General features: G+C 40.2%; 1 protein-coding gene across 11 annotated transcripts in view; it reads right to left on the bottom strand.

Annotated features, from left to right (window-relative positions):
* The window catches only part of MIA3 (MIA SH3 domain ER export factor 3), a 46,631-nt gene that overhangs the window by 15,319 nt on the left and 14,979 nt on the right, over positions 1 to 16,333 (bottom strand). For 8 of the 11 annotated variants that reach the window (XM_070501586.1, XM_070501584.1, XM_070501582.1 and 5 more), the window contains exons 6-11: positions 14,451 to 14,596; positions 3,929 to 4,060; positions 1,515 to 1,536; positions 678 to 766; positions 345 to 422; positions 144 to 254 (exon numbers count right to left, since the gene is read on the bottom strand). In XM_070501586.1, the coding sequence (XP_070357687.1) occupies positions 144 to 254; positions 345 to 422; positions 678 to 766; positions 1,515 to 1,536; positions 3,929 to 4,060; positions 14,451 to 14,596 (578 nt within the window). Of the gene's footprint in view, positions 1 to 143; positions 255 to 344; positions 423 to 677; positions 767 to 1,514; positions 1,537 to 3,928; positions 4,061 to 5,054; positions 5,358 to 14,450; positions 14,597 to 16,333 lie in introns of those variants that run through there. The other 3 variants (XM_070501589.1, XM_070501588.1, XM_070501587.1) reach the window with 2 other exon arrangements.

The following is a 16,333-nucleotide window of genomic DNA, read 5'->3' on the forward strand; positions in this document are numbered from 1 at the left end:
AAAAATGGACAAAAGGAGGTTCAACTTCCCTGACTCCCAAGCCTGCTCTAGTTAGGGCATGGGAGATGCAGAGTTCAACCCATCCAGTCTTGAAAACAGTGGGCAAGCCAAATTACAGTAACACTTAGCAGCGAAACTCTTACCAAGTCCTGATTTTTGGCAATCTGTTCTCTCTCAGATTCTAACATAACATGCAGATTTTTAGCTGTCTCATCCAGAATTCCATTAGTTTCTTCAAGGTTCTTGATTTTATCCTATTAAAAAATATATATTAAGATTATTCATAATTACTCATCATTTTTTTTTGTTTTTAGAATGTAATATCAAAGAGAAGGGATTTTTACCTTAAATTTAATGGCTTCATCTGAGAGAATCATATTTTGTCTCTTGGTTTCTTGAATACGCTTCTTTGATTCCTTGATCTATATAAAAATTAAAGCATTTGGAATTCAAAAATATAAATTAAAGTCTATCAAAACTTTATCTCCAGGTAGGTGACCCTTTAGGGAAAAATGTAGTTCTTCACACATATGACGATTGCTTCAGATGTGGATGGTTTGTAGGTAATAATGAAATTTAAAAATATGATTTCAAAATACTGTAATAACTGAACTAAAGACAAGAAGAAATAATTCAAGCTGGAACCACAGGGGAAAAAACTAAAAGAATAATTATACCTTCTGTTCATAATTTGACAATTTTTGTACAAGTTCTGCATTTTCTTTGGTGATAGTCTTCAACTTCTCAGCAATTTGCTGTTCAGTAACTAAAAAGGGGGGAAATCCAGAAGATTATTAGGATCACTAATGAAACTGAATTACCCAATGTATTAGCAGCAAAGACATGCTATCTGGCACTGTGAGGGAAAGGAAGTTCTTAGCATAACTATCATGCCTTTAAAAAGCAATCTAGAGTTAATAGCTAATAAGGTTGTAAAAATATTAAAATTTAAAAAAAATATAATAAGAACCCTTATTTCAACAAGATTCCAATTTAAATGTATTTCAAAGATAGTAAATACAGTAAAATATTTTAGCTCCATTCCTTCCCCTCTTGAAGCAGTTTTCTTCTCAGAAAATGTGATCATTTCAAGGATATGTCATTTGCAAAGAGAAACAGACAGAAAATACAAGCATATTGATTTACATCTCTGTTCCTCAAATTACCTCCTTAAATAAGTATACACTACACTAATTAAACTATCAGCACAGGAAGACTGTTCCCATGTAATAAACCTGCATTACCTCAACATTCAAAGCCCGTCTGCCCAAAATTAAACTAGTCATCTTCTTCCTACTCCCACAATTTGTTCTGCCTCATCTCCTATCTCAGCTGGCAGCATCACCATGTACTCTGTCATCCCAGCTAATAACCTAGGATAGGTAAACCTTCTGGAGTTAGTAAGTCGATCAGACATCGTAAGGCACTGTATCTACTTCCAGCTTACATGAAGCTCCTATTGAACACCAATACTGAGGAAATAGTACAATAACAAAATAAGCTTCAGTATTTACCTTGGTACATTCTACTCTTTACCTAAAAGAAAGAGAAATAAAATTAAATTTGATGTCAAAACTTTTTATTAATAGAAACAGTACATTTCCTAATACAACAGTCAAATTATAACTAAATGAAAATTTAACAAGTTTTGTTCAGCATAACGATCCAAGGATAAAAAATAAGGTTAAAAAGTATTTCAAGGGGCTGGCCCCGTGGCCGAGTGGTTAAGTTCTCGCGCTCCGCTGCAGGCGGCCCAGTGTTTCTTTGGTTTGAATCCTGGGCGCAGACATGACACTGCTCATCAAACCACGCTGAGGCAGCGTCCCACATGCCACAACTAGAAGGACCCACAACGAAGAATATACAACTATGTACCGGGGGGCTTTGGGGAGAAAAAGGAAAAAAATAAAATCTTTAAGAAAAAAAAAAATAAAAGTATTTCAAATGTAATCAGTGATACTTCATAAATAGTTTCTGATAGACAAAAGCACTAAGGTAAATACCTCATTTTGCAACTAAAGATATGTTTATATCTCTATTAAATGAGCACCAATCTTATTTAAAAAGCACTCAACTTTAATAATGAACATGGACATGGGGTCAGCCCTGTGGCCTAGTGTTTAAGTTCTGCGTGCTCCACTTTGGCAGCCTGGGTTCGGTTCCCAAGTGGGGACCTACATCACTGTCGGCAGCTGTGCTGTGGCGGCAACCCACATACGAAATAGAGGAAGATGGTATGGATGTTAGCTCAAGGCAAATCTTCCTCAAGCAAAAAGAGGAAGATCAGCAACAGCTGTTAGCTCAGGGCAAATCTTCCTCAGAAGAAAAGAAAAGGAAAATGGATAATATTTTCATATTAAAATATACTAACGCTTCATTACCTGAAATTTATTTAAAAACCCCAAACAGCCAGAATGATGTCTAGAAACAAGGATTGTTCAAAAAGACTTTGAGGAAACAAAATTAAAGGCATAATCTTTGTACTAAGATATGCCTCCTTCTCTAACCAGAAAACATCTTAGAAATCCTATTTAAAATTGGCCACTGGCTGAATTTAGAAATCTCATAAGCTAGATCTTCTGGTTTTCCCAAACCCCTAAAAACAGTGGTCATTAACGTGGAAGGGAGAGGAGACTACTAAAGGAAAATGCACAAGAAACAAGAGAAATGATAGCTAACATCTAAATTTCTCAAGACAACACTGAATTATAGGATAATGAAACCTAAGCAGTACTCAATTTAAAACTAAATGTCTTTGTAACCCAGAATTTACTTCCCCTTTCAATGATTAGATATGGGGATGAGATACTCGGATCAGTCCAAACATCATCCACAATATCTCGATATTTAATTACAGTCTCTAACACCACTCACAATAATGTTGTTATAGGAAAATGTATTCCAAGTTTCCACGGGGAAAGAAATGACTATTTCTCTAATGTCACAGCCTTGCTAATGAGAGAGGAAGCTTCCTTTGCCCTCCTTTCACCCAAATCAAGCAGCAGGAGAAACAAGAAGCAGCAGCAGGCAACTGAGAGAAGGGACCAAGGTTCCAAGAGTCAAGTGCTGAGGCTGAGAAGCAGCAGTGGGGGCACAAAGCCTGCACAGCCTTGTGGAAATCTACACGGGGGCCAGAGCTTCTGAGCTGGAGAAACTAGAGCAGGAAGCGGAAAACAATTTCTTTTTGACCCCTCCCATTCAGCCTTTCTGGTCTCCCTTTTTCCTTCTATCTGAGGAAAAGCCCATGAGGTTAGAGGAGACGTCATAGGAATCCAAGCAAAAGACGCTTCTTTTTCAGTGATTTTACAATCACTTGTGCAAAAAAAGAGAGTTTATTAAGAATGATATATGGCTGACAAAATTAAGAAGTCAGAAAAAGAATACTCAATTCTAGAAAACTATGCATGCAATGCTTCTGCCCACTTTAACTGTTAAGCTTCAACCGAAACTGAAAGCTTTTCCTCTGCAAAGTTCATTCACACCGTATCAAGTTTTCGCTCGAATACATAGTTCCATTGAATTCCTTATACAGGATCTTCAATGCACGATTGGTTATTTCTTTAAGATAGATTACTAGACACGGTATTATACCATATAAAAGGGTGCAAACATTTTAAAGGCTTCTACACATTATTAAGCTGCCTTTCACAATGGCTGTTAAGAAGTCCTAATTCTACAGTCAAATCTTTAGGTTTTGATAGAACAGATTTATAAATTGAAGTTTTCCCACTGAGATAATACACATGGTGTCTTGTTCACTTATGTCTTTACCAACAAGGATTACACTGAATTATTCGCCAAGGTCAGCTTAGATTATAAGTATTAATTTGTGTTCATATTATTAACTGAAAAAAAAAAAGGGGGGCCAGTGATTATAAAACATCCCTGTATTTCTGAGACAACATATAAGTTAATTTAATTTACTCACAACAAGGATGGTTCTCCAGAAGAAAATGGCAAATGAAACAATTCCTAAGGAGGCAGTGATAAGCACAGGCTTCCATGGCAGGCCATAACAATCGGGTCCAGGCTGAACATCATCAGGCAATGTAGCAAGTAGCTGAAACAGAAATGTTTGAAATAATGGGAACCCATAAAGAAACTTACAATAAAGCAGTCACAAAGAATCATCCACAGAAATTCTAAGTCAACCTCCATCAGGTAACTGCTCCCTCAAAAACCTCCAATAGCTCCCACTGCTTCAATAAAGATAGGATACTGGCAGCCCCGTATTTCTTGTGCAGCTTGAGGTCTTTTTAAACATTAGGAATCTAAATGTCTCTAAGTTGAGGATATATTTCCAGTTTGCAATGGGTCCTACCACATCATGTTGTCTAACACATGGCTGGACTCCCTCTGGTGCATACTTTTCTCTTAGTTGATTGCTATGACTTAAAAAGCCATAAAAAAAATCAAAAAAAGATTGAAACATACTATAGAAGGAATCAACTCCTATGGGGGCAAATAAAACCAAAATGATGATAACTAACATAAACACTGCACTTTCCCGCTAAGACTTTAAATCTTAATTCTATTCTACTCTTACATAAAGCCAAATGCTGAGTACCTTCAGACACCTCGCGATCAGTAGTCTAGACTACTCTGGATTTAGCTGTCTTCTACAAAACTCAACGCCTTAATTTTAAATGCTTCCTGGAAGACAGCGCATTCAACACCTGCTTGCTTCTCCGCTGTTTTCACCGCGCTGTGCAACTACACAAGTATCTGCCATACCAGCCCCATCCCCCAACAGTGCCGATCACTGGAAAAGGACCCGCAGGGGACGGGATGCTCGCTGTTTTGATCGAGACTGCATACCACAAAGTAACACAGTGCCTGGTACATCGAAAGTGCTCAATAAAAAATGAACAGCTGACGAAACCTCACACACACTGCCACCGGCCTCGCTACACAGCACTGCAGCGTCCCGCCTGCCTCGGGCCTCACACACTCCGTCTCTCCCTCGCCCGGGCCGTCGGTGCACCCGCTCGGCTCGGAACTCGGCCACCCGCCTGCCAGCGCTGGGGTCCCTCCCTGGGAATGGGGGCCGTCACCTCCAGTAGCTTGGCGGTGAGGGCTGCGCAGAGCACCGACAGGGGTCCCAGGAGCTCCGGGTCCCCCGGGGAAGCGGTGACGGCAGGCACCGTGGCAGGTACTGAGTCCATGGCGTGGGGCCAGCCGAGCGGACGCGACGCTTCCCCGTGGAACCGCACCGGACCCCCACTCTGTCACCGCTTCCGCCTTCGGAAAGCACCAGGCGCGGGCGGCGGAGCCGGGGGCGAACTTCGCCTTCCCCCGCCGCCGGCACTCTCCGCCCCAGCCTCCCGTCTAACACGTCATCAGACACGGCCCCCGGCGGACGTCAGCGGGCCTCGGGGGGGGGTCGGGCCCGCGGTGGGCGGGGCCAGAACGGAAGGAACCAAGGGCGGGGCGGCGCGGGGGGCAGGCGCGAAGAGACCTGCGCGGGAGAAACCAAGGGAAGGGAGGCGCCCCCGTCGCAGGCACCCGGAGGGCGCGCGCGATTCAAAGGGCCCGGGAGCTAAGAGCAGAAGGAGGCGGAGGAGAAGAATGGGCGGGGGGTGGAGGACAGGAGAAAGGCCGGCCGCTGCCGCCCGCCCCGAACTGGCCCCTTCCATCACAGGGCGCTGAGACCCCAGGCACAGGCCCTGAGTGCCCAGGCAGCAGAGGTGGCGCCCCGCCCGCTCTCGCTGGAGGACCACCGCTCTGCCTGGATGCCCTCCTTCCCTGCCCACTCAGTCCCCGCTCGCTTTTCTCCTTCCTGACCTCCAGGTGCTCACATCGTCTCTCACCCTTGCTGATGCCCCTTTAAAAACCCTTCTACGGAGTCACATCATCACCACACCTATGCTAAGGGTTCAGTTCTGGGTCCCACATTGCATGTTTACATGAACTTGTGGAAAAGGACGAGGATTATGAATAGCCTGGAAATCACGTTCCAAAAGTCGAAGAAACTGGGGACATTTAACCTGGGGGAGAAAAGATATTCGCAGATCTTTAAAGGGTATGTCTCCGAGTTGAACATAAAGTCAGTTCCGAAGAACAATCAAGCAAGAACAAGCAGAGAAATCCTGAAATAGAAGAGCAAGGGAGGTTGGGTGGGAGGGGAGGCGAAGGCAGGCTCTGTAATTAAAACAGCACTGGCCCAAGAGTACAGACAGACCATGGAACACAACAGAAAACCCAGAAACAGACCCAAGTGCATAGGAAATCTGGGATACACTAAAAGTCAGCTGGGGAAAAATAGACTTTTTATAAAGTGATGTTGGCGTAACTAAATAACCGTATGGGAAATGACAAAATCGGATCTTCTCACTGTTCACAAGGATAAATTCCAATTTACATTCAGATCACAACCTAAGGGTAAAAAATGAAAACAAGCACGTACTAGAAAAAATATGAGTGAATTTCTCAATGTATTATGAGTGGGCCAAACCCTCTAATTATGTCTCAAAATCCAAGGGAAAAGACTTATAAACCTGATTACTTAAAAATAAAAAATCTGTCCAGCCCTTGTATGCAAAAAATGCAAAAGAAGCAAAGTTTGACAATGACAATCTGAGAAAAAATATTTGTAACATATTACAAAGGGTTAACATTCCTAAAATATGAAGAACTTTACAAATAAAGAAGAAAACAGCCAGCAAACCTATAGAAAAACGGGCTTAAAAAATAAATAGTTCGTTCTCAGGAAAAGAAATAGGAATAGCTCACAAACATATGGAAACGTGCTCTGCCTCACTCATAATAAAAGAAACACAAATGAAAGCTACACTGAGATACCATTTCCCACTCATTGGCAACAGCCAAACATTTGACAACATACTCTCTTGGTGAGAGAATGTAGGGGAAACAGGTACTCTCATATATTGCTGATTATTATACAAAATGATACAACCCCTATGAGCAGGAATTTGGCAACATCTGCCAAAATTACCTGCATATTCACCTATTGATCCAACAATTCCACTTCTAAAGATCTATCTCAAAGCTACTGGGGATACAATGACAGATGCTGAACAGACATATGCACAAAACTATGTTATTCCAGCATTATTTTTAACAACAGAAGACTGGAAATAATCAAAATGTCCACCAATAGAAGAATTGTTGAATACACTAAAGTACTATGAAACCGGGAAAAAGAGAAATCAAATAATTCTATATATTCTGCTAGGGTATGGTTTCCGGAATATGCCTTTTTCAAAATCAAAAATAAAGGAGTGGAGAAGAGTATACTGTACTGCTTCTACCTAAGAAGGTAAGGAGAGACTTTTTATGGCTTTGAGGTAAAATTGACATGCAATAGACTACACGTCTTAAGTGCACAATCTAAGTTTTGACTTACAAGCACATCTGTGAAACCATCATCACATTCAAGATAATGAACATATCCTTCACCTCCAAAAGTCCCATGCCCTTGGCAATCCCACCTCCTGCCACTTGCCACCCCTCCCTCCCCGCCCAAGCAGAATTTCTGTCATAATGGATTAGTTTGCATTTCCTAAAGTTTTATACATATGGAATAATACACCATGTATTCTCTTTCCTCTGGCTTCTCTCAACATAAGTTGAGACTCATCCATGTGGCCACATATATCATCAACAGGTCATTCCTTTTTATTGCTGAGTAGCACTTCATTGTACAGATATGTCACAGTTTGTTTATTCTCCTCTTGATGGCTATTTGGCTTCTTCCAGTTTTTGGCCTTTACAAATACAGCTGCCATGAACGGTGATGTACAAGTCCGTCTATGGACGTATAACCTACTAATAGAGGGATACCTGGATCATTTGACAGGTGTATGTTTACCTTTTCCAGAAAGTGACAGACTATTTTCCAAGGTGGTTGTACCATTCTACATCCCCACCAGCAGTGTATGATGTTTCCAGTTCCTCCACATCTCCAACACTTGGTATAATCAGTCTTTTTAATTTTAGTCATTCTAGTAAGAGTATAGTGATAACTCATGGTGATTTAAATTGGCATTTCTCTGATAAGCAATGATGTTGAGCATTATTTTTAACATGCTTAAGCTATCCACATATTTTCTTTGGTGAAGTGTTATTTTACTGGGTTGTTTTCTTATTAATGAATTTTGAGAATTCTTATATTCTGGATATAAGTCCCTTATCAGAAAAATGCTTTACAGTGATTCCTTCCTAGTCTGTGGCTTGTCTTTTCATTCACTTAACAGTGGATTTCAAGGGGCAGAAATTTTTATTTTGATCAAGTCCCAATTATCAATTTTTTCTTTTATGAATCATTTGGTATCAAATCTAAGAAATCTTTACCTAACTTTTTTCTAGAAGTTTTATACTTTTAAGCTTTACATTCAGGTCTATGAACCATTTTGAGTTAATTTACGTTTCTGCTGTGAGGTATGGATCAATTTTTTTGCACAGGAGTATTTCCAATAGTTCTAGTACCATTTATTGAAAAGGCTCCCTTTTCTTTGCTTAGTTGTCCTTTCCACCTCTGAAATCCACTGCCATATATGGATCTATCTCTGGGTTGTCTATTCCGATCCAACGGTTTATTTGTCTATCTTTACACTGATGCCATGCAAACCTACTTACTGTAGCTTTGTGACAAGTCCTGAAATCAGGTCATGTTTATGTTTTTCTAGGTCCTTCACATTTTCTATTTGAATTGTACAATCAACTTGTCATTTTCCACCAAAAAGATCCTGCTGGGATTTTGATTGGGATCATGTTGATTCTAGTGATCAAACGGAAGGGCTGAATGATATCTGACATCCTGTTTGTCACAGTGACAATACGATAGCTTAATATGAAGTCTTCTCGCTCATCAACAAGGATTTTTAGGTCTTCTTTCATTTCTATTAGCAATATTTTATAGTTTTCAATTTATATGTCTTACAGTTTTGCCAGATTACCCTTAGGTACTTTATATTTTTTGATGCTATTGGACTGGAAATTTTTAAAATTTCAATTTTCACTTATTCATTGCTAGTATATAGAAATACAACTGCTTTTAGATGTTAATCTTTATCTAGCAATCTTACTGAATGCGCTCATTAGCTCCAGTAGCGTTTTTGTAGATTCCATCAGATTTTAATCACAGGCATTCAGGTTATCTGCAAATAAAGACAATTCTGCTGCTTCCTTCCCGACGTGGATGCTTTCTGTTTCTTTTTCCTGCCTTAGTGCACCGGCTCCTGCCTTACTGTGCCCACTACAGTGCTGTCTGGAGGCTATGAGAGTGGACATCCCTGTTCTGATCTTAGGGGGAAACATTCGGTCATTCACCGTTACCTGTGACGCTGGCTCGCAGTCTTTCAGAGAGGCTATTTGAAGCCCCCTTTCAGTCCTAGTTTGTTGTTTTTTAAATATCAGTAATCAATGTCGGATTTTTTCAAATCCTTTTTCTGTGTCTGTTGAGCTGAACATACGGATTTTCTTTTCAAAGTTTGTTAACATGTGACTTACGCTTATTTTCTAATGTTAAAGAAACCTTGCATTCTTGGATATAGCATACCTGGTCATTATGTATTATCCTCTTTACATACTGTTGGATTTGATCTGCTAAAATTCTGTTTAGAATTTTTGTGCTTATGTTCATAACAGATACCGGTCTGTGCTTTTCTTGTTATGTCTTTGGTTTTGTTATGCTAATGCTGGCTTAATACAATCAGCTAGGAAGGGCTTTAACAGCACTATTATGAATTTATTTAAGAATTAAAAAAAAAAACCCATGACCATTTCTCTCTTCATTCTCATGAAAAGAGAAATGCAAGATATAAAATAGGACTAAGTGGAACTTTTAAAGCTAAAAAATAAAATATCAGAAATGAAAAATTCACTTGATGGGCTTAACAGCAGATCAGATACTACAAAAGAAAAGATCGGTGAACTTGAAGACAGCAACAGAAACTATAAACTGAAGCAAAGACATAAAAAGACCGAAAAACAAGAACAAAAAACAACAGAGCCTCAGTGACCTGTGGAACTACATAAAGTGGTCTAACATATGTGTCATTAGAGTCCCAGAAGGAGAAGCAAGGGAAGAGGAACACAAAAAAATCTGAAGAAATAATGTGAAAATTCATAGAATTGTACATAGAAAGGGTGAATTTTACTAGATGTTATTATGCTTTAATTAACTTGACTTTTAAAAAAGGTGTGTTTATTCACAGATGATATGATCATCTGCACAGAGAATCCGATGAAATCTACAAAAAATCCACCCTAGAACTCATAAGTAAATTAAGTAAGGTAGTAAGACACAAGGTCAATATATAAAAATCAACTGTATTTCTACCTATCGGCAAAAAACAACTGTAAATAAAATGTAAAAAAGATACTATTTACAACATCATCAAAACAACGTAATACACTGGCATACATAAAATACTAACATAAAACCTGTACACTGACAACTACAAAACACTGTTGAGAGAAATTAAAGAAGATCAAAATGAATGTAAAGATGAACTTACTTCTTGGATTAGGAGCCTTACTATTTGTTAATCAGTTCTTCCCAAACTCATCTCTAGATTCAACATAATAACAATCGAAATCTCAGCATGCTTTTTTGTAGAAATTGGTAAGCTGATTCTAAAATTTATTTGGAAATGCAAAGGAACTGAAATAGCCAAAACAATTTTACAAGAGAACTGTCCGATTGCAAGACTTACTATAAAGCTACAGGAATCAAAAAAGTGTGGCATTATCCTAGGATAGCAATACAGATCAATGGAACAGATTAGAGTCCAGAAATTGACATACATGGTCAATTGATTTCAACTCAAGGTGCCAAGGTAATTTGAAAGGGAAAGAAATGACATGGGAGCAACTGGATATGCATTCCAAGAAAAAATGAAACTTGACACCAATCACAAAAATTAACTCAAAATGGAACACAGACCAAAACATGAAAGGCATAAGTATAAAACTTCAAGAAGTAAACGTGAGAAGATATTTGAATCACTGGAATTGCCTGAGATTCCTTAGGCAGGAAACAAAAAGCACTCACCATAAAAGTAAAAATTAACAAAATGGTGTTCATCAAAATTTATTCTTCAAAAGACAAGGTTAAGAAATTGAAAAGCCAAGCCATAAACTGGAAGAAATTATTTGCAGTATATATCTGACAACAGACTTGTATCCAAAATATATGAAGACCTCTTAGACCTTAATATTTAGAAGGAAAATGCCCAGTTTAAAAAAGAGCAAAAGAAGGGCCGGCCTGGTGGTGCAGCAGTTAAGTGCACACGTTCCGCTTCAGCAGCCCGGGGTTCGCCGGTTCGGATCCCGGGTGCGGACATGGCATCACTTGGCAAGCCATGCTATGGTAGGCGTCCCACATATAAAGTAGAGGAAAATGAGCGAGGATGTTAGCTCAGGGCCAGTCTTCCTCAGCAAAAACAGGAGGATTGGCAGCAGATGTTAGCTCAGGGCTAATCTTCCCCAAAAAAAGAAAAAAGGGTAAAAGATTTGAACAACTCTTTCACACATGAACACACAAAGAAGTATGGCCACGTGAAAAAGTGCTCACCACCATAAATCATCAGGGAATAATTAAAGCTATAAAGACATGCCCACTGGAACAGCTACAATGTAAGACTGGTAATACCACGTGTTAGCAAATATGTGACCTACTGGAAGTCTCATAAAATGTTACAGTCACTTTGGCAACTGTTTGGCAGTTTCTCCTAAGTAAGATAAAACAATCTTACCATATGACTGGGCAGTTTCACTCCGAAGTATGAGTCCATTTATAACTATAATTCTACAACAGCAAAAACTACTCTGCAGTGAAAAAGTTTTCTCAGTGGTTGGATCAGGTGCAGAGGGGGACATGCTGGGAAGGTACATGAGGAAACTTTTTTTGAATGAAGCAGATGTTCCATATCTTAGTTTTGGTTGTTTTTACATGGGTGTACACATTTGCTAAAACTCACTGAGCTGTATTTCTAAAATGTGTATGTTTGACTGTATGCAATTTATATCTGATTAAAGTTGATTTAAGACATGTATCAACCTATTATAACATTTGGACCTCAAGAAGATCCTGATCTGAATAAGAACAATTTTTAAAAGGAGGGGAGGGGATTTTGAATGTGCCAAATATTGGGCGATATTAAGCAATTACCATTAAGCTGGGTGATGGGCCCATGGGTTCATTCTACTAGTCTCTCTGCTTTCATATGTTCGAAATTTTCCATGATAAAACACTTAAATTACAGCATAACTTCAACTATTTAAAGGATTACTATGTAGAAAAGGAATTAGATTCTATGAGAAGAAATCACATGGAGGAAAATTTGGAGTCAACATAAGAATGAACTAGCCAAGAGAACAATGACTAGCCTTGTAGGGCAGGTTGTTCACACTAGGAATTGTCGATGCCCAGACCTCATAACTACTTGTTGGGGCTACAGGAGAGGAAATGACTGCAATTAGTGAGAAGTTGGACCAGGTCTCTTCCAACCTAAGATTCCATTAACTGTTGATCTATGAATCTGACTTCTGGTGCAGTTTTCCCAATCAAGTCAGCACCCCATTATTCTCCAGCCATATCAAATAATTATCTATACTAGTTATTTGATAATTCACAAAAACTATTTCAAGTTTCCCATTTTCCTAATTTTCATATATATATGATATGTCCTTTTCTTAAGCCTTTCAGAAACCAGAATTATGCTTTATACCTCTTGGAATCTTCAATTCCTAGCACAATACTCTCTGTACACACTGGGCCATCTAAATGCTTTCTGGCCAATACCTTTCAAAACAATGCTACTTTGTAACACTGCCCCCCTTCTCTTGCCATTCATGTCTGTGTCTTCTCCCATCAAGCAGAGAACATATCCCATACCACATCTGTGTCCCCAAACCCAGGCCTAGAACAGGGCTCTGTGCATATCCACAAACAAAATGAATAAAGAATTCCTCCCACATCTGGAGGCTGTTGAATTTTTGAAGTGATGACTCATTCTGATAACCAGATTCCACTCCTGAGACTGCTTTAATCACTGAAAATTTCATTATTCGAACTGCACGGGTCAGACACACCTTCACCCCAGTGGCTGCCACCACTGCCAACAATGGAGAAAACTAAAAGACGGTTTGGTTTTCCTCCATCTTTCCTATCGTGGTGGCCTTTCTCCTGAATTCCCCAGGTATTCCATGTCTTTATATCGCCCTCTGACCATCCGAATGAGGAGGTGGCAGGTGATGAGACCCTACACAACACAGGTACTGCACTAGACACTTTACGTTAGCAACTCATTTAACTCTTACAACACTTAAAGTGGGTACCGTCTGCATTTAAAGATGAAGACGCTGAGATTCCAAGTCTGCAATTTGCCCACACTTCTAAGTGATGAATCTGGGGTTCAAAATGCTCAAGACTCACGCATTTTACAGAACAAAATATAACCCTCTTTCCTACACAAGTCTTGAAGTAACAGAATCTAGAGGAAAAAAATATTTTTGTGGCGAAAGATACTTTCTCTACAGCTCCAAGGGCAACTCGGCCTCCACTTTCGGGAGGCTTGCTCATTCCCATAATTCATCAAGAAAAACATCCAATTTCAACAAGTACCACAAGGGGGAGCTAAGTCCTGAAAAGCTTAGATAAGTTTCTAGACAGATGAAATGTCTCATTTGGATCATGACTCCCTTTAGAAAGATAAATCTGAATAAATATTCTGCCATAAGTGACTCTTTCTAAGAAACAAATCTGACCATATCCCTTTCCTGCTTACAACCTTCAAAGGAGCCTTCCCAGTCTAACGTCACTCATCCTGATATACGACTTCCTTCATGGTCGCCCATCTCCCTCCAAAAGACCACCCGCCTCTAACTCTACACTTCAACAACGCCAACACCTCCCCGGGCTTCCCCAGATAACCTTTTCTGCACGCCTCCATCCATCTGAACATCTTATTTCTTCTGTCTGACTGCACACCGCCCCCATCTCCACCAGCCCTTCTCTTCAACAATAAACTTCACAGCAAACACCGTCGGTCCCTCAGCTCTGCTCAGAACACGTCTCAGCTAACTTCTGACCTTCTTGGAGCATCCTCCCACCACAGTGAATCAATTAACTCAACATATCGTTCTCCTATCAGGGAAATACTTCCCTTTCGGCCCATAGCATATTAGGTTTCCAGGGAACGTCTCTATCACCTTGGTAGACAAAGCTTCTTGAAGGGAAGAACCACGTTTACAGGGGCATGTGTGCCCAGCTCTGGCACACAGCAAATCCTCTTCAAATGCCAAAAATGCCAAACCAAACTAAGAACCCATCAGAGCCACAGACCTGTGGCTTGTTTCAGGGGCTATCGTGAAAGGATCAGGAGCAATGTTCATAGAGACAGTTTAAGTCCTCCCCTCATGCTCAAAATCAACTGAACAACTGTGATAACACTCTCTGAAGAAACTATGTATGTCAAACTTACCATGTTAGTTAAATAAAACATGAATGAATATATTAAAAGAATTGCATTTTCCCAAGGTGTGACACTCGTTGCTTCTTCAGCCTTCGTTTCTCGCTGCTTTCTAGGATCAACAGCATTGACAGGAGTGCGCTTGGTTGTAATTATGCCTAAAATTGAGGGGGGAAAACTACTGTTTTATTTTGTGCTTCAGAATAAGAATTGTTTCTCTTCATTTTAAACATTTGTAGAGTGAACACGAAATATTAGTCACTGTGCCTGGACACATGGTTCTCCTGAAGACAATTATATAGAAAAAAATTCAGAGTCCCCATTAGAGCTGTCACATCCTTCAATTATAAAAGGAACATATCTCCAGGCCACTCTACCCCTGACTAGTCTCCTCTGTCACGCCCCGGCAACGCCACTGCTATCTGAACAATATTTACTTGGGAATTGAGAAAGCAGAATTTTATGATTTTCCATAAACACCCAGTCACATTTAAGAAACATTTATTTAGTGTGGTGAAGCAGTGTATTTGAAACTTCAGGCAAACAATGAGAAAGTTCGCAGACCTGAAGGCGGGGGGCACCAGTGCTTAGCACAGTGTCTGGCACCTGCAGGCACTCCAGAGTTGCTTACTGAATGGCGGAATGACAGCGACATAAAACAGAATATGGTAAATGCCAAAGGGACAAAAAGGAACTGCTTACAGGGTGGGGCCTGGCTTGCAGCTCTGTGGAAGAGGCAGAATTTCAGCTCTACCTGAAAGGGTTTCCACAGGAGGTGGTGGTAGGGAGAGGATTTCAGTAGGAGTTAGCTGGGTCTGGGGCACATCTTATAGACAGCTAGGAGTCCGAGAAGCGATTAGTGAGAAGCTGGACTGGCTGCCTCTCAGGTCTCTTCCAACCCTGAGGTCCCATCCACTCCTGACCCATGACTCTGACCCCGGGTGAAGTCTTCCCAGTCAGGTCAGACCTCAGCCCCTGAGATGCACGAAGGGACACTCGGGAAGATGAGCCTGTACAGGTAGTTGACGTCATTTTGCAGTGGAACTTACAGGACAGAGCAAAAGGTCTGTTTTCTATTCTGCCAGCAGAATTTTTCCTACCCTTGAAAGTTTTTGAGCAAGAGAATAACAAGTTCTTAATGGTGTATGACTCATGTTCGACAAGCAGAACCTTTGTGAGTTACAAAAATTTAGAAGTAGAGAGTATTATATATAAAGTAATAGCCTCTGGAACACAGGAGACCTCCGATATGTCATTTCTTCTCAAATTAGCTGACCTCCTCTCCTTGCCATGACTTCTCCTAAACTTTGAAAGGGCGCAGGAGGTACAGCCCAGTGCAGCCAGGCCTTACGGTGTCACAGGCTAATGCAATACCGAAGGTTATAGAACGTAATCTCTAAAAACACAACATCAGTAATGATGTCATAACACCATATCGGACAGACAAAATAAAAATCAGCTGTCCTTCTGATTTACTGGTAAAATGAGTAAGCTACACAAAAATTAGAAAGCTGTTGATATCATTATTGGGGTGGTATTTTATTTTATTTTATTTTTAAAACAACTTTCTCAATTCAAATGAAATGAGTTGCTTTCCCACTGGATGTTTTCTGTGCTCAGTCTACAGTGGACTATTACATACTGAAAAGTTCTGCAGTTTCCTATAACCTTATAGTATAAAGACACCTAGACATAAATATCTCCTCCACTGTTTTAAAAAAGTTTTTATCTTGTCCAGGTAGCAAATTAACAAGAGAACTGAGCGACATGTGTTCTACTGGGGAGGGGCGGTGGAATGGGGGGAAAACACAGAATTTGTGAGTTTTAGAGCAGTGGTTCTCCAACTTTAACTTCCAATAGCTCCGAATTTCCTGGAGGGCTTGTTAAACACAGAT

The sequence above is a fragment of the Equus asinus genome, chromosome 30, assembly GCF_041296235.1.
Source record: "Equus asinus isolate D_3611 breed Donkey chromosome 30, EquAss-T2T_v2, whole genome shotgun sequence".
Classification (NCBI taxonomy): domain Eukaryota; kingdom Metazoa; phylum Chordata; class Mammalia; order Perissodactyla; family Equidae; genus Equus; species Equus asinus.